The sequence below is a fragment of the Marmota marmota genome, unplaced genomic scaffold (genome assembly GCF_001458135.2).
Source record: "Marmota marmota marmota unplaced genomic scaffold, marMar, whole genome shotgun sequence".
Classification (NCBI taxonomy): domain Eukaryota; kingdom Metazoa; phylum Chordata; class Mammalia; order Rodentia; family Sciuridae; genus Marmota; species Marmota marmota.
The window spans coordinates 47,430,006-47,450,582 of record NW_026000005.1 but is presented as its reverse complement, the minus strand read 5'-3'; the positions used below and the strand labels follow the sequence as shown (position 1 = coordinate 47,450,582).

Below are 20,577 nucleotides of genomic sequence, written 5' to 3'. Positions count from 1 at the left end.
GGGGGGGGGGGGGGGAGTCACACTACAATGTGATGGATCTCAAAATTCCATGAGAATTCCATATTCGGAGTCCAAACACATCTGTAAGAGACTCAAAGGTCAATTAATTGTTATTGTGGAAAATGCTAACTCAATCCTAGATGGGCTACTGCTAACAACCAGTATAATTCTGGACTACCTGCCTAGCCCATCGATAAAATAAAATTCAAACAATATTTCCATACAAAACAATTTTTCAAATGCATCTATGAATAGCAATCACACACTATAGCAGAAAACATACACATTAAAATATTACAACTATATAAAATTTAATATGTACCAAAAAAATGTACCTAGACAAGGGCTCGAACAAAACAAACAATTTTCTAGGGTGATGGAGCTGTAGAGTTTGAATTTCATTCCCATTACATAGCCAGACCAAGAAAAACATTCCAATTAAGTATAAAATGCAGTCATTTACCAAATATAATTTATTACTAGTTTTCAACTAGGCACATGAAGCAAAGTCTCAAAAACGTGTACATGTACACACCACCCAGTACCTGATCAAATACCTTTCTAGTCATCCAATATCAAACAGGATGAGACTTTGAAAACTCACCATTCAGGCCCAAAGTTCAGTGTCTGCGTCTCCGCTGCCATTCTTCTCCGTATTTTTACAAAGAGTTTTATATGGGGAGAAACCTGTTAAAGAGAAGAATAGCTGCACAAATTAGTCAAGATTAAATGCAGAATTCCAGGTCAGAAAGCACAGCCACGAGTGATTTGCTTATGTTCCTCTCAAAACAGAATAACAAGAATTACATTTTTTAATTCCTATTTATAACAGTAAAGCAGGCAAAATGAAATGAATAAATCCACCCACAGCACAAGACTAAACTTCCAAGACAGGTAAAAGCAGACTATGCAGGGAACTTGGGACAAATTAAAGGATACTCTCCTTTAGTTTCTATTAGTTCCTTGAGAAGGGTCCCCCATCGCCATAAGGGACAATAAAGATTACCAAACTAATTAAGAAGCCTCCTCACCTATCCCACAGCCATCTGCCATACCTTTTCCCCACTATCTACTCAGCACTTTATACCCCAGTGATGCTTTAAAAAAATCACCTTGTGGGGGCTGGGATTGTAGCTCAGTGGTTGAGTGCTTGCCTCACGTGAATGAGTCACTGAGTTCGATCCTCGGCACCACATAAAAATAAATAAAATAAAATGTTGTTTCCATCTACAACTAAAAAAATTTTTTTTTAAATCATGTTGGGGGGCAGGGACTGTGATTCAGTGGCAGAGCACTTGCCTAGCACATGTGAGGCACTGGGTTTGATCCTTAGCGTATACAAAAATAAGAACATAAAATAAAAGCATGTTGTCCATCTGTAACTACAAAAAAAATTTTTTTTAAATCACCTTGGTTCATCAAGTTAAAATAAGCTAATGAATTTCATGAGTAACAATTCAAAAGCAACTGTAAACCAGGCATGGTGGCATGCATCTGTATTTCCAGCTTCTCAGGAGACTGAGGCAAGGAGATCAGGATTTCAAGGCCTTGAATTTAGCAATTTAGCAAGACCCTGTCCAGGCAAAAGGGAATCCCATAATTTTAAGAGATCAAATCTTAGAAAATGGTATAAAAAACTGTAAATATATTATGCACAGTGGCACATTCCTATAATCTTAGTAACTCAGGAGGCTGAAGCAGGAGGATAACAAGTTCAAAGCCAGCCTCAGCAATTTAGTGAAGCCCTAAGCAACTTAGTAAGACTCTGTCTCAAATAAAAATAAATATATAAACAGGGCTGGAGATGTAGCTCAATGGTTAAGCACCCCTGGATTCAATCCCTGGGTACAAAAAAAAAAAAGTAAATAGACCATAAAGTAGTCTTAAAATAACATCAAAAATGGAAAAATGCAGTAAAAAAATTACACATTTTCTTTTACATTTTAACTTCACTGAAGTTAGAATGCATTTTAACTAGAAGTTATGTTATAACTGCCATTAGTTGTATGGCAGTTGTGCCAGTTGTCTGCACACAGGCTTATTTTTAGTTTCAACTGCTGCTTAAAGTCTTCAAAATGTTTACAAGATGATTCTGAAATGAATTAAAACTTATTGTCTATTACAAAGGCAATAAAATAAAACAGCAATGGGATACAGTGAAGTAACTATTCATAATTAGATGAATAATTCCAAGTGCTCCATAGGACATTAAAAAGAAAACAAAACACAGCTGCTCATAGACAACACTGTTTAAACCACATGGTCACATGCAAAAGCCCTGAAGTATTTTAAAGGGTTAAAAATTTACCATGCACAGTGGTAAGCACTTGTAGTCCCACCTCTTAGGAGGCTGAACCAGGAGGATAGCCTGACCCTAGGAATTAGGGGCCAGCCTGGGCAACATAATGAGATACCAATCTCTTCAAAACAAAACAAAACAAACAAACAACAAATAAATAAGTTAAGATTGAAATCACTGGGCTGGAGATATAGCTCAGTTTGCTGAGCATTTGCCTCGCATGTACAAGGCCGTGGGTTCAATCCCCATCAAACACACACACACACACACACACAAAAAAAAAAAAAAAAACTAAAGCACTTAAAATGCTTTTAAGAGATCACAAACATCAAACCACTAAATTTAAAATTGATAGGAAAATACTGGAGCACTCCCTTAAGAACTGCTGCGTTGTCAATACTTTGAAAGATATGTTACTACGCTGGTGGGGAAAGGAAAAGAAAGGAGGGAGACTTCCATAATGACTAGCTGAAAAGTGATTTATAAGAGTCAGACTTTATGAAAACCTTAGGACCATTTAACCAATTTATTTCACTTTGCTATTATTATATAGGTACAAGTGATATATAATAAAAACCTACATTCATTTTCTAAATAAATCTAACAACTCTTCAAAAATGCAAAACAAATCAAAAAATGAAAAAATTTAGCAATTAAGAAAGGTCTGTTAAGAGTTTACTTGACAGTATAATTTCTAAGTAATGGATAAAACCAACAGCTTCAAAACTGTTTCAACTGAAATTATGGTACATCTCAACTGAAATAATGTAGTAAAATATCCACTGTTCAAACAAGTATCCTGGGGCTGATGTTGTGGCTCAGTAGCAGAGCGCTTGCCTAGCATATGTAAGACACTGTTTTCAATCCTCAGCACCACATACAAATAAATGAATAAAATGAAGATACATCAATACCTTTAAAAAAAAAAATTAAAGTATCCTGCTTACCAAACTAACGAGCTACTTAACCATAAATAAGCTCAGTATGATTTTTATATAAACCTCCTTAGCCACTAAATAGTGCTATAGAGACTGTATTAAAATTTTTTTATAATGCAAAAAACCTTGAAAAACCATTTTTTCCCACCATTTTAAACCTAGCCAAAGGTTTTAAACTCAAATACCTAAGAGACTTCTGATCACTGGAAAATGGTTCTGAATTTAAAAACCAAGTCAAGGTGTGAACCAGACTGAAATTTACGAAGTGATTAGATTCTGATAAAAAGTCAATATGGGGGCTGGGGTTGTGGGGTTGTGGCTCAATAGTAGAGTGCTTGCCTAGCACATGTGAGGCACTGGGATCAATTCTCAGCACTACATAAAAAAATTAAGATATCATGTCCATCTACAATAACAAATATTTTTTTAAAAGTCAATGTTTTATTTGTGAAAATATTAAAATAATGCTTTATGATTTTTTTACTTTTTAACTCACTACAAGGCCACCACATATGGTCACATTTTGCATAAGTAAAAAACTCTGGGGGTGCCATTAACACAAACAATACAAATGAGCCCCTAGAATTGCGTAGTGCACACCTGCCCAACTGCAGGTAACAGTCTTGGACTACAAAAAAAGCCCTGAATTCAGGCAGCAGGTAAGAAACAATGAGCAAGGAAATCCTGTTCCAGTTCACTTTACTATCCAGCCTATAAATCAAATCTTTAGGTACTGTAAAACTACCACAATACACATTAAAAAGCTCAGAAGTTTTTTTAAATGCCTTAAGCTAGGAAGCCAACTACCATTTACAACATTTTCCTAAGAAAATTATTTCCTAGTGTAAATTTCTAAAGAACTCTTAAGAACTTAATAATAAGCCAAGTGATTTAATTATCAAAGACCAACACTGCCCTGAATAGTGCTCTGTTCATTTTCCTTTGTAAATTAAAGCAGAAAACCTAAGAGGTATGACTATCGAAGACATTTAACTTAAGCACTTAGTACCATACTCTGAGCTCCCCATCCAGAATTGTTCCTTCCCAAATAATTTAAATAAACCCAGATTTAATGGATTTAAATCTCACACAATGCCTCTCAATTATTAATTAGGTTGGAATGGAAACTGCACCTTATTTCTAAATACTCTTCTAAAGTAAAAAAAAACAAACAAAAAAAGGAAACATAAATAGTCTTTTTAGGGATGTTAGAAAAGACTTCACCACCTCTCCAAATGTTTTCAGTTCAAACTCCTAAAAGCCTTGTGGTTTTCAGCTCTGGATTTACGAAACTATTCAGGATTGTGAGCCAGAATTCTGGTGCTCCACCACATTATTCTACTTCTTCAGACTGCTATCTCAAGAAATTACTTCCTCCTTTTTCTTTCATGACTAGCACCAGCCTTAATTTCCTTTCTATTACATCATCATTCCCAAATTTCTTCTTTTCCTCTTTTCTTCATGTTCCTCAGAGTACTCATGGTTATTTTAACTATAAACTCTGTTCAGATTCTACCTTGAACTTTTCTGATCTATAGCGGTGCTCCCTATTAACCTTGTGGATAGAACTCTGCCCACAAAATTGTGGAGTGGTAAAGAGGGCATAGGGAGTGGAAAGGTCATTATAACAAAAGCAATGAAAATTCTCCCGTGAATTTCAAAATGGCCCATTGACAGGGGAGGATCCCCACCCCTGTCCTAAATTTCAAATTTTTATTTTATTCTATGACATCACCAACTGATAAAGGTGGTGATGGGTATTTGGGGGTACAAAAAGTCATATGGAATCTCAAAAGAAGTACCCCAAAACCCTTGGAATGCAGAAAACGCCCATGAACTTTTGAATGCAAAACAAGCATGTAATCCCAGCTACTCAAGAGGCTGAGCCAAGAAGATCTCAAGTTGGAGGCCAGCTTGGGCAATTTAGCAAGACCTTCTTTCAAAATAAAAAGGAGGGCTGGTATTGTGGCTCAGAGGTAGAGCCTAGGATTCTCAGTACCACATATAAATAAATAAATAAAATAAAGGTCCATCAACAACTAAAAAATAAAAATAAAAATTTAAAAATGCTCTGAATAAAATTAGATTTCAAAATAAAAAAGACTGAGGTATATATCTCAGTGGCATTCCTAAGTTCAATACCCACTCCCGCAAAAAATAAAGAAAAACATGCATGTGAGCAACCCGGCCCATGTCCTTAGCTTAAGAGGTTGCTTGACACATGCCATTGCCTGTAAAAAGTAACATGAGAGCAAAACCAGGGAAACTTATGCAAAATTGTACAACTCTGCCCTGACTTCACCTCTAGTCCCACCCCTAGCAACTGTCCCTCTATAAATATTAATACTCCACACCAAGGCACTGCTGTCTCTGCCTCTGAAGATGGCCCACAATATTCTTTGAATGTATAGTTCTTGCTTTATCCCAAAGCTTCTCATTCTCAAGATGGCCAGCATTCTCCCTTGAATGATATTTCTTACTTTACTCCAAAAGCCACCTCTCCCTTGAGATAGCACCCATTCTATCATGAATATGTGTCTAGCTAAATAAATCTGTGTCTGACTAGCACATGCTGAAATTCTATTCCATCATATCCCCTGGTCCTGAGGTAGGATCCCCTTTTCTGAGAATTCCTCCAGTGACACCACTGTTTTCAGTTTATTTGTCAGTCAGGCTTCAAATGAAAATCCCTCCTTTCTTCTAGCCCTCATATCCAGTCATTCTGCCACAAATTTGGCTAACTCGTAGATTTTTCTTGCATTCTTATTTTGTTATAGTCCAAACCCTTTTAACTCATGTCTGAATTATTACAATAAAATTTCTAATTTGCTTCTTAGACTAAGCCTCAAGGTCAGTTTCCCTAAAACACCATCATGGTCACAACATACATTTCCCTTTATTTATTTTTTTTAATACTTTTTTTTCCTAGTTGTAGTTGGACAATACCTTTATTTTATTTATTTATTTTTATGTTGTGCTGAGGATAGAACCCAGCGCCTCGAATGTGCTAGATGAGCGCTCTACCATTGAGCCACAACCCCAGCCCAACTTCCCTTTATTTTTTACTTATTTATTGAGGTGGGGTGGGGAAAAACCAGGGACTGAACCCAAGGGTGCTTAACCACCAAGCCACATCGTCAGCCCTTTTTATGTTTTGAGACAGGGTCTCTCTAAGTTACTGAGGCTGGCTTTGAACTTGGAATCTTCCCACCTCAGCCTCTCAGCTGCTGAGATTATAGGTGTGTGCTACCACACCTGGCTTCATAGTGTGTTTTTAAAGACCTAGGGTAGGACTGGATGTGGTGAGATTCTGTCTCAAAATAAAAAATTAAAAATTAAAAGGGCTGGGGATGTGGCCAGTTGTAAAGCCTCCTGGGTTCAATACCCAATACCAAAAAATATACACATACATACAACATATGATCAAAACTCCTAGTATTTCAGGTTCCTATTATCTGATGACTCTAGCCCACCCAACTCAATCCATTACTATTTAACCACTCATCTAAAAGTCAGAAAAGAACTTCCTATTATCCACTGCATTTAACTTGTTGTTTAGTTGTACTCATGCCATTCCCTTCCCACAGAAATCAACCCACCCTCCCTCAGAATAGTCTTGCAAAACCAAGAATCCATTCAAACTACCTACTCCATAAAATATTTCCCAAAGTAGAAAAAGTACTGCTCCCTCTGGAAAAGAAAAGTCTAAAACAGGATTCAGAAACAGAATAGAATATGTAAGATTTAATACTTGGGGTGAGGAACTTTTCATATCTATATTAAAAAGCCTAAGAAGCAGCAAAAAATAGAAACTAATTTGGAGGGGAAGGACTTTGAGTATGGTTTTGGAAAAAATAAATGTGAAGTGCCTGACAAGACCGCCAAAAGACCTTGAACTCTGGAGTTGAGTTAGGATAGGGAGACACACATATTTGGAAATGAATCCAGAAAGTTACAATAAAAAATTCAATGAGGTTACCCCAAAGCAGAATCAACTAACACAAGGGACAAGATCCAATCATCATGTACAAAATGTACAAAAGAATACAAGAAAGAGAAAGGCATATGGTTAGATACCCAGTTCAAATTTTTTTTCTTTTTTCTTTTTTTTTTTTTTTTGATACCAGGAATTGAACTCAGGGCACTCAACCACTGAGCCATATCCCCAGGCCTATTTTGTATTTCATTTAGAGACAGGGTCTCACTGAGTTGCTTAGCACCTCACCATTGCTGAGGCTGGCTTTGAAATCACGATTCTCCTGTCTCAGCCTCCCGAGGCACTGGGATTACAGGCATGTGCCACCAGTTCAAACTTTTGACTTAAACTTCTAACTTAAACTCAACTTCACTGACTCCAGATTTCTACTAAAGGGTACCCCAGATATACTGCTCTCACTGTACCTTTAACACTATACCTACAACACAACACACATTAACCTCCAAAAAGTTAATGATCACTATGTTAACAGCCTAGAAAGTGTCCCTCCATGTTTCTATTCACATTCAAACATGCATTCACATATATGTGGTAGGGCAATTAGCTATCTGCTTATACAAAACTAGAATCATACCACCTACTTTTTTCAGAAGCATGCATTTCTCTCAGTAAACAGATACAGAATTAAGCCATGTATTTTTAAAGCTATATGAAGTTCCACAGAAATTGATAATTTCCAATTTCTTGCCTTTATTAACAATGCTATAATAAACAATCTTTTATACTTATGCTTTCACTATTGGAAAGATTTCCAAAACTCATGGTTTACTCAAAATAATACACAAGTATGATTTCTTTGGAGAAAATCATTCAAAGGTCACAACAGTGAATTCAACATAATACACACTGTTCATTTAATACAGTACTTTAAGTTTCATATTGTTATTCTTGTGGTGGAATTTTGGGGGGGGATGGGCAGTACTGGAGATGAAACCCAGGGCTTCACACATACAAGGCAATCCTGAGCTATACTTCTTAGCCTCATACTGCTATTTTTATTTAACTTTTCATTTAACAAACTGCTAGGTTTTAGGATTTTTTTTAAAGATAGGAACTCCATACTATACTAGTGTTTTGATTCATTCAGAATGATAACAGTAGTTACATATAGTAACCATTAAAATATATGCTAAAGGGGCTGGGGATGTGGCTCAAGCGGTAGCGCGCTCGCCTGGCATGCGTGCAGCCTGGGTTCGATCCTCAGTACCACATACAAACAAAGATGTTGTGTCCGCCAATAACTAAAAAATAAAATATTAAAATTCTCTTTCAATCTCTCTCCTCTCTCTCTAAAAAAAAAAAAATCTATTCTTTAAAAATAAATAAATAAATATAAAATATATGCTAAATTGAACACAGCGGAGCAAGCTGTAATCCCAGCTACTCCAGAGACTGAGGAAGGAAGATCCCAAATTTGAGGCCAGCCTGGGCCTCAACTTAGCAAGACCCTGTCTGAAGATGAAAAGCGTTGGAGATGTAGCTCAGTGGTAGAATGCCTCTGCATTTAACCCGGTGTCACTTAAAAAAAAAGAAAAAATTAAACAAAGTTCAGACCCAGATTACATGAATATACTCTATACTAAAGGTTTAAAGGGAACTGGGGATGGAGACGTAAAGCTTAGTGCCCCATCTGTGAGAGATCCAAGCTTAATTCTCAATGCCAACAACAACAACAAAAAAAAGGCAAGGTAGATGGATTATTAAGACAACTTTAGTGTTCAAAAGATTGCTGAAAAAACACATGTGAACAAACTACATGCAAACAAGTCAGTTTTCAAAAGTAAGAAGTCTGGTGCTTCTTAACTTCCTTCCTTGAGTATGAAAATATGCCCAACTGGTCACTGTTCCTTTGAATGGACTAATACATCTTAAAGAATAAAACTTCAAAAAGCTAAAACAAGAAAGATATTTATACTGCAAAATGACATTGGTAGGCTGGAAGGGCCCAGACTTTGAAAATAGTGTCTTGGTTTCACTGTTTTTGTTTCTCTCTCTATCTCTCTCTCTCTCTTTTTTTTTTTTTTTTTTAACTAAAGCTATATAAAGCTCGTGGATTAAACAGAATAAATTTCTAAATTTAAAAATGGAAAAAAAAAATGACATTGGTATACAAAATTCATTAAATACCTACCAAGTGCCAGTATCTGCTGAGCCCTGAGGACACAGGGGCATTGCACTCAAGGAACAAGAGCTCTCCAGAGGAAAACCAACTCAAGGCCAAGGGAAAAGGGCCAGGAAAGGCTTTAGTGAAAGTGACAGAAGGAACAGGAAATGAAGTCTAAGAACCAGAAGAGCAGAGACTGAGTCCAAGCAATACAAGCAATTCACTTCTATTAACAGCTTACCTAAAACAACAAACTACAGGATCTAGGACTGCAGAGGTCTGCAACAACGGGGAGCCAGGCCTAGAACTTTTCTTGAGCGTGTCTAGGCTGACAATTTATACTGATGTTTACTTAACTGTATGTATTGTGTCACCATATGAACAGTGAGCTTTAACTCTTATATGTTTGGCATTTTAAGACAGTTAAATAAGGACCAATTTATCATTTTACAACTAGGAACTTCCTAAATAGAAGACTAATCTAACAGATCATTTTTAACCTGAAAACATATTAAAGTAGAGATTTTTTTTCTGAAAAGCATGTATGTTCATGTTCCTAAATACACAACAAAAATTTTTGTGGAAGAATGCATTAAAAAAAAACATAAGTACCTCTGTGAGAGGGACTGTTGGGATGAGTGGCAGAGCACTTGCCTAGCATGTGTGAGGTCCTGGATTGAATCTCCATTATAGCAAGAAGAAAAAAGAAAAAAAAAAAAAAGCTAGAGAGGGGATGGTACAATGGAATGAACAAGATTTGTTTCCTATTAGACAATCTCTTGTACTTTTAGACTTCTTGTCACATATATCTTCAAACAAATTTTAAACTAGTAAAACTCCATCAATATTACTAATAAGGGGCTGGGATTGTAGCTCAGCAGTAGAGCGCTCACCTAGCATGTGTGAGGTCCTGGGTTCGATCCTCAGCACCACATAAAAATAAGTAAATAAAATAAAGGCATTGTGTCCAACTACACCTAAAAAATAAATATTTTTAAAAATATATTACTAATAATAAAACAAAACACCCTGATTTCCTACAGTAAAATTTTATCAGATTTAAATGCTATTAGATAGCAGCAAAAAGAGCAAACTATTTGCAAGATCCTAAATTCTCAAGGATTATTGGAACTCTTATTTTCTTTATATTTTGCATTTTCTGATTTTTCAATAAAGAGCATTGAGAAATAAGACACACTCCCATCTAATTTATTTTTTAAATTCCAAATTATAAAAGGTTGCAAGTCATTACTATTACAGGCCACCTAAAGGGACAGAGGATCCCTGTCCTGACCTCTCTTTCCTAAAAATCTTTACAACTAGGTCCCATTTTTTTTCTACAAAATAACACACTTCACATATAGGAATTTATAAGGTTAGGTTTTCCTATAGAAAAAAAAACTATATTTTCTTTGATTCAATATAAAAAATCTAATGAATTCTGGTAACATTTTCTGGTAATCTCTAACCAGATTAATGAACAAGATAAATTTTGGCAATCCCCGGCATCAAGATACCAGTCTCATAAAAAAGCAACTAAATAAAAGGGTAATAATTACAATGTTATAAGCACTAAACTATGTAAAATAAGCTCTGGGAATATTGGGAAATCTTCTAAAATAAAATGGAGTAACACTTAAAAAGGTGTTTAGTTATAATAGCTGCTAGCATTCCCTGAGAACTATGTACTTACTAAGAGTCCAAAGTGATTTTATTTATTCTTTTAAATTTTAGATAGATTTTGGCCCCATTTCGTAGATGACAAAATAGGGCACAGAAAAGTTAAGCAGTTTGCCCAGTGTTAAACCCATATAACGAGGACTCCAAAAATTAAAGCTACAAAGAATGAGACAAAGTCAATAAGGGTAAGGTGGAGAGAAGGCAGTGGATGGAATGCTAAACAAAACAGATCTTAAGTTCTTTGGGGCAGTAAACTGTGGAACGAGGCTAAAAAACTAAAGTTTGGTAAAGCAGGGCTAAGATCACAGAATTCTTTGTATTTTATATCTCAAGGACAATGGAAGGCTATGAAAAAACTTGGGCAGGAAAGTGTCTGAGATGAAAACTATACTTCAGAAAGATCACCAGGGATAACCTGGAGAATGAATCAGCAAGAACTAAAAGGAAAGGAAGGATATTTTAAAACGCCATCAGTAATCACTGAAGTAATCACATCTTGAAATGGTTTGGCTTATGATTTTTCGGTTTTATAATAGTACAAGTTATTTCCATTCAGTAGAAATTATACTTTTAAATTTTGAATTTTTACCTTTTCCCAGACAATACAAATCTTGCAATACCGGACTAGTATCAGTAAACTAGTTTGTAGTCAGCCACAGAATTATGAGGGAAAACCGAGTGATACCCTACAGTGTACTGTATTGCCAAGTTATAATATTCAGTATAATGTATGCTAAATGCACTTTAGACTTAAAATATTTTCAACACAAAGTGGGTTTATTAGGATAAAGCACCATCAAAAATCAAGATCCATCTGCCAGTAGAGGAGAAAAGGGTAAAGTCTTTACTGATATGTAAAGACAGCAGTTAAGCTGTCTTTAAGAATTTAAGCATTTAAGGCAAGTTACATAATACAGAGAATATAATTATATATTTTTTAAAATATTGTTTATTTATATTAAAATGCCCCAAAATATTAATATTTCCATCTGAATGGTGGAATTATGAGTAACCTTCCTAGTAAGTTTCTAATCTGTGTGCATAAGAAAGATAGCACTGGTAAGAAACACTGAACACAGAAACATTCAAATTTTAAAATTTCTAAATCAAAAAAAACTAAAAAGTCTTCATTCTTCAAAAGGGGACACTCGTGACTTTTAAGAATAGTTGTAAGAGTGGGGGGTAAGGGGGTAAAGTCAGACTGTAGTGGGATGAGTAGGCTGGGTGAGGAAGGGAAGATCACAAATGTAGTCAACTCTTTCAAACATTTTAGCTGTAAACTGGACACGGTGCCATACACAATTCCAGCAATTTGGGAAACTGAGGCAAGAAATTCAAAGCAGGCCTTGGCAACTCAGAATAAAAAATTAAAAGGGCAAAAGGATGTGGCTCAGTGATACAGCACCCCTAGGTTCAATCTCCAGTACAGAGAGGCAGTGGGAGGAGGAATCTAAGCTGTAAAAGAGTAAAGAGTAGAAAGAAAATTTTCCATACTTTAAAATACCCACTAAAAAAGAACTAGTAGAATCAAAAGATAAAGAAACAACTTAGCAAAACAAATAAAGTCTTTGAGAAGGCACAAAAGAGGAAGATTTCAGAGAATAAATAGGGAAAAACAACAACAAAGACAAAAAACCTTTACTCCTATCCAATTGTGATAAAAGAAAGTAGATCTAAATGACACGATTGCCTCCAGAGTTATTTTCATGGGTGGTTTTTGGTGGGAAGGGAATCACATTTGATGGCCTGAATTTTTCTAGAGAAGTGAATGACAGAGAAGATGACAGCATAATAGGGTTTGAATGAAGAAGGTAACTGCTTCCCTACAAGAGTGTGGGGATTTTTTGTTGTTGTTGTTCTTGTTGAATTTAAGAATGCTTAGTTTATTTTTAAAAATAATAATAACAAAAACAATACAGAGTTCCCTCAATTTCCCCTAATGTTCATACTTAAAGAACCAAAGTACAAGCCAGAACCTTGTCTGTAATCCCAGCAACTCAAAGAGGCTGAGGCAGGAGAACTGTAAGTTCGAAATAAGTTTCAGCAACCTAGTGAGGCCCTAAGCAATTAGGCCCTGTCTCAAAAAACAAAAAGAACAGAGGATGTAGTTCAGTGGTAAAGCACCTTGGGTCAATCCCCATTATCCCAAAGGGGGGCAGGGGGACAGACACAGACAGACGGGGGGACACCACCCATTCATCAAAACTAAAGAGACCAACATTGGTACATCACTATAAACTCCAGAGTTTTTTTTGTTTTATTTTGTTTTTTTTATTAGGATTTCACCAGTTTTCCCAACCATGTTCTTGCTCTGTATCAGAATCCAATCTAGGATCCTCAAGGAGATCCCAGTCAAGATACAGCACCTACTTGCAAGGTGGTAGGCTTCTCTCTCCAACTTAGCAGCCTAGGTATAGGACACCGAGGGCTAACAAAACTAAACATGGGTTAAGGTTTTGTCAGCACAGTAAGAAGAATAAAAGAGCAAAGCAGAAGCTTGAGAGGCTGAGGCAGGAGGATCATGAGTTCAAAGCCAGGCTCAGTAACAGCGAGTAGCTAAGCAACTCAGTGAGACCCTGTCCCTAAATAAAATACAAAATAGGGCTGGGGATGTGGCTCAGTGGCTGAGTGCTCCTGAGTTCAATTCCTGGAACCAAAAAGAAAAAAAAAAAAAAAAAAGGCAAAGCAAAGAGGATAGCAAAATTGTGACTTAGGAATCAATGGGAAGAAAGTAAAAACAGAAGTTGACATATGTAAGATTCTGATAATGTCAAAAAGGTATACTAGGAATAAAAATGAAGCACCTGTCCATAGGAAAATCTACAGAAAATCTCAGAGGGCAAAAGGCAAAATTACCAGGGGAAGATGAGCTTAAGGAGGCCTGAAAATATCTTATGAATAGCTTACTACAATGCAGCCGTTCAACAAAAAATGACATTTCAGAGAAGTCAATATAAAGTCTTAAAAAAGGCTAGATGAAGAGAAGAAACTGTGGTATGAGGGTAAGACAACAACAAAGGATGAATAACCAGAAAGACTATCATTCCAGACAATGACAGGCAGAGACAGAAACACAAGGCATATAGGAATTAGCAGGCCCCAAGGATTCTGGGAGAACTTGTCCTAGTACCTTTGAAAGACAAAAATCACTCACACCTTTGAGGAAGAGTCAGAAAAGGACGGAAAATGCTTCTGAGAGAAACTAGGCAAAATATAGTTCTGAGACTATCTTAGATAGCTTATCCTTAAGATATCTTAGCATATCTTTCTCTTGCTGAAACCAACTATGACAGAGTAGAAGACAAGGCTCTCATCTCCCTCCTGTGGTCTTTTCTCACCTGTAGATATCCTAGTTTTAAAGATAAGGACTTCAAACAGAGGCCTCTCAACAAATTTTAAAGAACTGGCTTAAAGAGACCAGAAACAGCTGGGGGCAAAGGCACACACCTATAATCCCTGCAAGGCTGAGGCAAGAGTATGACAAGTTCAAGGCCAGCCCCAGCAATTTAGCAAGGACCTAAGGAACTTAGTGACACCCTGTCTCAAAAACTAAAAGGGCTAGGAATGTGGCCCAGTGGTAAAGTACACTTGAGTTCAATACCCAGTACTGAAGGAAAAAAAGACCTGAGAGAATATTTCTATGTGACAACTATTTCTGACCTTGGCCATTACTCAAAATTCCTTGTAAGTGAATTCAAGTAATCTAATCCTTATACAATTATCAGGAAATCTGTCTTCTTCAATAAACTGCATCCTTGTACTTGATAATGTTATGTAGTCTGATTCTTTTGTCATCTTTGAAAAGTCTGTGAGCTAAATTTACCCCTTACTATTGGTTACTTTATCTCTGATTATTAGCATAATTATTTTTACTTTTCTCTGTTTTTCTATTGTTTTCCTAGCTTCCTCATCTTTGTTAAGCTCTTCTTTGGAACTTCAACTATCACTCTGTACTTATAAGTACATTTTCAAAGAAGGAGAAAGAGAAGAAATCAATCTTATTGCTGGGTTTACAACAAAGAGAAGACAGACTCTGGTCTCTCATCTACCTTAAGAACAGAACAGAGGAACTAGATGACTTGTAGGTTCAGGTAATCACTATCAACATGAAGGAGCTGCAGATCTATGTGTTAAGTTTCAGCTTAACGAACACACAGCAAGGAGAAGACAAAACAGATGCAGAATCAAAATATGGCACAGTGTCTAATGGTTCAACTTCGAAAGTATTCCCTAATACTGACTCCTGGAAGTCTTGATAGACTGATTAGCTACCACCAGTGTTTCACTAACAATTCAGAACATACACTCCTTTGAAAATCTCCCAAATCTTACAAAAATCATCCGCTATTGCAAATCTCTATTTTCTAGGCACATAAAACCCAAGGAAAAAAAAAAATGACAAAACCTCAGTTGAAGACCAGCCAATATTATGCAGTCTGCCAACAAGAATAACAGAATGAACACCAAAAAACCTGAATCTGCCCCTATTCTCTACCTTTCTATTCCCCTAGCACCCTTCACATGTGCTAAATAATGAATAGTTCTGTCCCCACTTCAGCAGTGCACTATTTTTACCTTGACCAGATCTAGACAAAGATAACACACCATTACTAACTTCACTAGTGCAACTTAGTTTAACCTACTTCAAAAGAGTTCACGCATTATCTATTAAATCTAAATATATGCCCACCCCATATCCCCATAATCCACTGCTAGGCATATACCCAAGTGAAATGAACTAAAGTTTTACCCAAAAGACAGAAGATTTTCAATGGCATAAGCAAGTGAATGAATTAATAAATAAACGGAAGTATATTCATACAGTAAAATATTACTAGGCAATTAAAAAAAAAACTATTGTTAAAATATTGTATGAATCTTCCAGGTACTCCCCAGCATCTTTTGTTCAACAAAGGAAACCAGCCACAAAGGAATACTTCAGGCATTATTCCATATGTGATGTTCAAGAATTGGTAAAATAATCAGTGGTCACAGATGTCTGAAAAGTGCTCTCCATGGAAGTAGGGACTACTGACAAAGAATAGGAAACCTTTTGGGGTGCTAGAAATGTTCACTATCTAAAAATGGTGATAACAGAGGTATACACAAAAGCCAAAATTTATCAAACTATATACTTCAGATTTATGCACGTTTACTATATTTTAATCCTCAATTTTCTTTTTTGGTGCCAGAGATTGAACCCAAGGGTGCTTACCCACTGAGACATATCTCCAGCCTTTTGATTTTGAGACAGCGTCTTTTAAATTGCTGAGGCTGGTCTCTAATTTGCAATCCTCCTATCAGCCTTCTGAGTCACTAAGACTGAAGACATGTGCCACTGCACTCAGCTCAATTATTTTTTAAAAAGGTTAAATTAGGTAATAAATGGTTTATCTAGAATAGTACAATTAAATATATTCAGTGATCATGAAACTACACTATTTTAAGTGTAAATTTTCTGATAACATAATAATTTCATTCCCTACTTAAATTTTCCCATAAAATTAATACCACCACTTTGAGAAAATAACCTTCAAATCTGTTTTTATTTTTAAACATGGTGTCATTTTTTTAATACCTTTATTCTGTTTATTTATTTACTTAATTTTATGTGGTGCTGTGGATCAAATCCAGTGCCTCACAAGTCCTAGGCAAGTGTTATACCACTGAGCCACAACCCCAGCCCAATTTGCCAGTTCTTTAATACCATTAACAAGGACTCAGAACACATTTTCTCATACTTCAGAAAAGAACTAAGTAAAAAGATGAAAAGAAAAGGTCTAAACATGAAGGAGAATCACATACACCACATCACTAGAAAAAGTAGAATTCACTCAACAGAATACAGACACAATAATGTTTATACACAGAGTGTAATTAGTTATTATACTTATGCCAAAATAAGACAAAGAGAACACAAGATCAAGATATATTAGTGAGCCAGGTGTAGTGGCACATGCCTATAATCCCAGTAGCTCAGGAGGCTGAGGCAGAAGGATCACAAAGGTCAAAGCCAGCCTCAGAAACTTAGCGAGGCCCTAACCAACTTAGGGAGACCCTGTCTCAAAATAAAAAATAAAAAGGGCTAGGGCTGGGGATGTGGTTCAGTGGTTATGTGCCCCGGGTTCAATTCCTGGTATCAGAAAAAGAAAAAAGAGAGAGAAATATTAGTGAGAGTAATGATTTTTTTCCTCCACTTTCATAACCTGCAATAATATTCTTGAATTACTTTACAACAAAATGTTTTTAATTACCATAAAAAGCATATGCCTGGTCTATTATGAAATACTTATACAGCCCCAATATAAACATCATAGAAAGTTACAGAAAGTTAAATATTCTTTTCAACATTAATTCAGTTTAAAAAAAAAAAAATGGGTGGTACTGGGAATAGAACTCAAAATGCTTTACCACTGAGCCACATCCCCAGGACTTTTTTTATTTTGAGACAGGGTCTTGCTACGCTCCTAAGGACTTTCCTAAGTTGCTGAGGCTGACCTTGAACTTGCCATCCTACTGCCTCAGCCTCCCAAATTGCTGGGATTACAAGGCATGTGCTACTGCATCCAGCTTAAAAAAAAAAAAAAAAAAAAATTTAATGAAATAAAACAAATTTTTAATGAAAAAATAAGACTCAGGAGAGGTGTCCAAGCAACTTGGGATACTAAGGCAGGAGGTGAGAGCAATCGATCACAAGTAAGATCAGCCTCAGCAATTTAACGAGACACTACCTCAAAATAAAAACATAAAAAAGGTTGGCAAGATACCCAGTGGTAGAACACAACTGGGTTCAATCCCCAGTACTATTAAGTAAATAAATAAATGAATTCTTCTATTATAGCAAATATTATTAACATATCATTAATATGTAAACATTTTAATAACAAATATGTTAACACATTTTACTAATTACAAAATTCTATGAAGTAAAATTAGGCTTGAATTATTCACTTTATTATTAAACACTTAATCCAAGGAACTAAAAACAAAGAATTTTTTTTCCAGAAAGTCCCCAAAAATCCAAGGAAGAATCTACATATCAGGCCCACACGTTGTATCTGAAATTATTCTTATAGGATTATCTTTTTAAAAATTACAGATGTTCGGATAATTTCTCCTTATCCTAAAAGGAATGTAAATTCCTAATTTGTAAGATTGTGGCAAATACTGCAACCTAGTACAACTCAGAACCATTACCCATACTATAAAACCAAAGTCAACTTTATGCCTAATATTCCAAAAATCAAGATCAATGTAAACATTCACCCACAAATATATGGATAAACAAATACTGTAATAGTCTTAACTTGGAGTACTCTCGGCATTTAAAAAAAAGCAAACTATCAATATAAGCAACATGGATGAATCACAGACATTACACTAGGCAAAAGAACCCAGACACAGAAAAGATACATACTGGATGACTCGGAATGATTCTGTTTACATAAAATTCTAGAACAGACAAAACTAATCTAGTTCCAGAAAATAGATTATTAGCAGGGGAAAGGACTACAAAAAATTGGAGAAAATTCCTGGGGGGATGAAAGGTTATTTTAATTGAAGTGACGGTTACACAACTATGTATATTTGTCAAAACTTATCAAAGTGTACACTTAACATATATACTTAAAATGAAGGCCTTTCATCATATATAAATTATATCTCAAAAAAGTTAATTTTTATAAAGACTACGCTGGGTTGGGAATACAGCTCAAAGGTAGAGTGATGGCCTAGCATATGCAAGGCTGTGGGTTGATCCCCCAGCACCACCTAAATAAATAAATAAATAAATAAATAAATAAATGGGTGGGAAAAGGCTAAGCTTATTGAAAATGAATAGACTCCCCCTCAAAATAAAACAAAGTTTAAAATTCAGTTCTGCAAGAGCACAGGTGGAATACAGTGGACAAAACATGATAGAGTATCAATGTTAATGAGGCATCAAAGTCAACATGGATGGTTACAGGTCATGTTGACAGTATGTGCTCTTGATATGAGGTGACATAAATGGCTCTTTACTTCCTCTGATTTTTCTTCTAAAACCCACAATTCCAGTCTAACCCTGAAAAAAAAAAATCACTCTTCGAGAAGCATTCTACAAAAATACTTGACTGGTAATTCTTTAACTTGTCAAGATAATCAAAAATAAGAGAAATCATCAGAGCTAAATGGTGCCTGAAGAGACAGGACTAGACATAATATGGTATTCCTGAACAGGGTCCTGAAACAGAAAAGTACACTAGATATAACCAAGGAAATGTGAATAAATGATGAACCCTGGTTAATAACAATGTATCAACACTGGTTTAGTAACTATAACAATGTACCACAGTAACATGTTAATTTCAGAAAATTCTTTGTACTATCTCCTCAATTTTCTATATATCTAAAATAGTTTTAAAAAATAAAGCCTATTATAAAAACAAAGAAACCTAAGCTATAATAAAAAGTTCTTTTACATTTAAAAAAAATACAATTCCTTGGTAATATCTGTCCTATCTCCAGTGCCAACAGACACACATGGCATAGCTACAGTACTCAACAGTGGAGATTAATAGGACAGTTCCATCATAGCTGTAATTCTGGTGAACACTGCTGGTATAAGTTATTTTTAAAAGAATTATAACTGATCACGTCCACAAATCACAATCTGCCAGCACTAAAAAACCCTCCATGAGGGCTGCAGATGCAACAGTGGTAGAGTGCATGCTAAGTATATGCTAGGCCCTGGTCAACTCCCAGCATCAAAAAAAAAATTAATTTAAAAATGTTTTAAACACTCCATGATATGTTTACTCCTATTTGAAACAATTTTTAAATAATTTTTAAGAACGCAATGTAAGGTGTAAATATAACACTGAGAACTATTCAAAGCACCCGTTCACAAAGTATAGCCTGTGGACCTACAGACTCTGTTTCAGATCATTTTCAATGTCAAAAATCATATTCACATCAAGGGCAGTGACACACACCAATAATCCCAGCAACTCAGGAGGCTGAAGGAGAAGGACGTTAAGCTGGAGATCAGCCTAGGCAATTTAGTGAGACGCTGTCTAAAAATTTTAAAAAGACTGAGGGTATAGCTCTGTGCACTTGTCTAGCATGCTCCAGGTCCTGGGTTTGAGGTCCTAGGTTCCATTCCCAGTATTGCAAAAAATACATTAAAAAATTGGAATTCTGGAAAACTTTCATTTAACCACCAGGAGATTCACAGTTTTCCAGTACTTAAATTCTTAATAATTTAAAAGCTTTTCTGATGAGTATTGATATTAAAGTATTTTGACACTATATAAAATAGGCACTCAATATACAAGACTAATGAATTTTAAAATTAGAGCACAAAAAAAAAAAAAAATTCACTGATATACTTCAGATTCCACAGTGCAACAAACCTTTAAAAAACTGCTACAGCTGAGCATGATGGCACATGCCTGTAATCCCAGCATCTCGGTGAGACTCCGTCTTTAAATAAAACCTAAAAAGGGCTGGGGATGTGGCTCAGTGTTTAAGTGCCCCTGGATTCACTTCCTGATCCCCCCCCCAAAAAAAAAAAAAAAAA

The 20,577-nt window shown here is 35.7% G+C and overlaps 1 protein-coding gene across 8 annotated transcripts in view; it reads right to left on the bottom strand.

Moving 5' to 3' along the window:
- The window catches only part of Gigyf2 (GRB10 interacting GYF protein 2), a 131,411-nt gene that overhangs the window by 99,727 nt on the left and 11,107 nt on the right, over positions 1-20,577 (bottom strand). For 7 of the 8 annotated variants that reach the window (XM_015481564.2, XM_015481566.2, XM_015481567.2 and 4 more), the window contains one exon: positions 605-687. In XM_015481564.2, the coding sequence (XP_015337050.1) occupies positions 605-645 (41 nt within the window). In that variant the 5' untranslated portion in view covers positions 646-687. Of the gene's footprint in view, positions 1-604; positions 707-20,577 lie in introns of those variants that run through there. The other variant, XM_048808744.1, reaches the window with a different exon arrangement.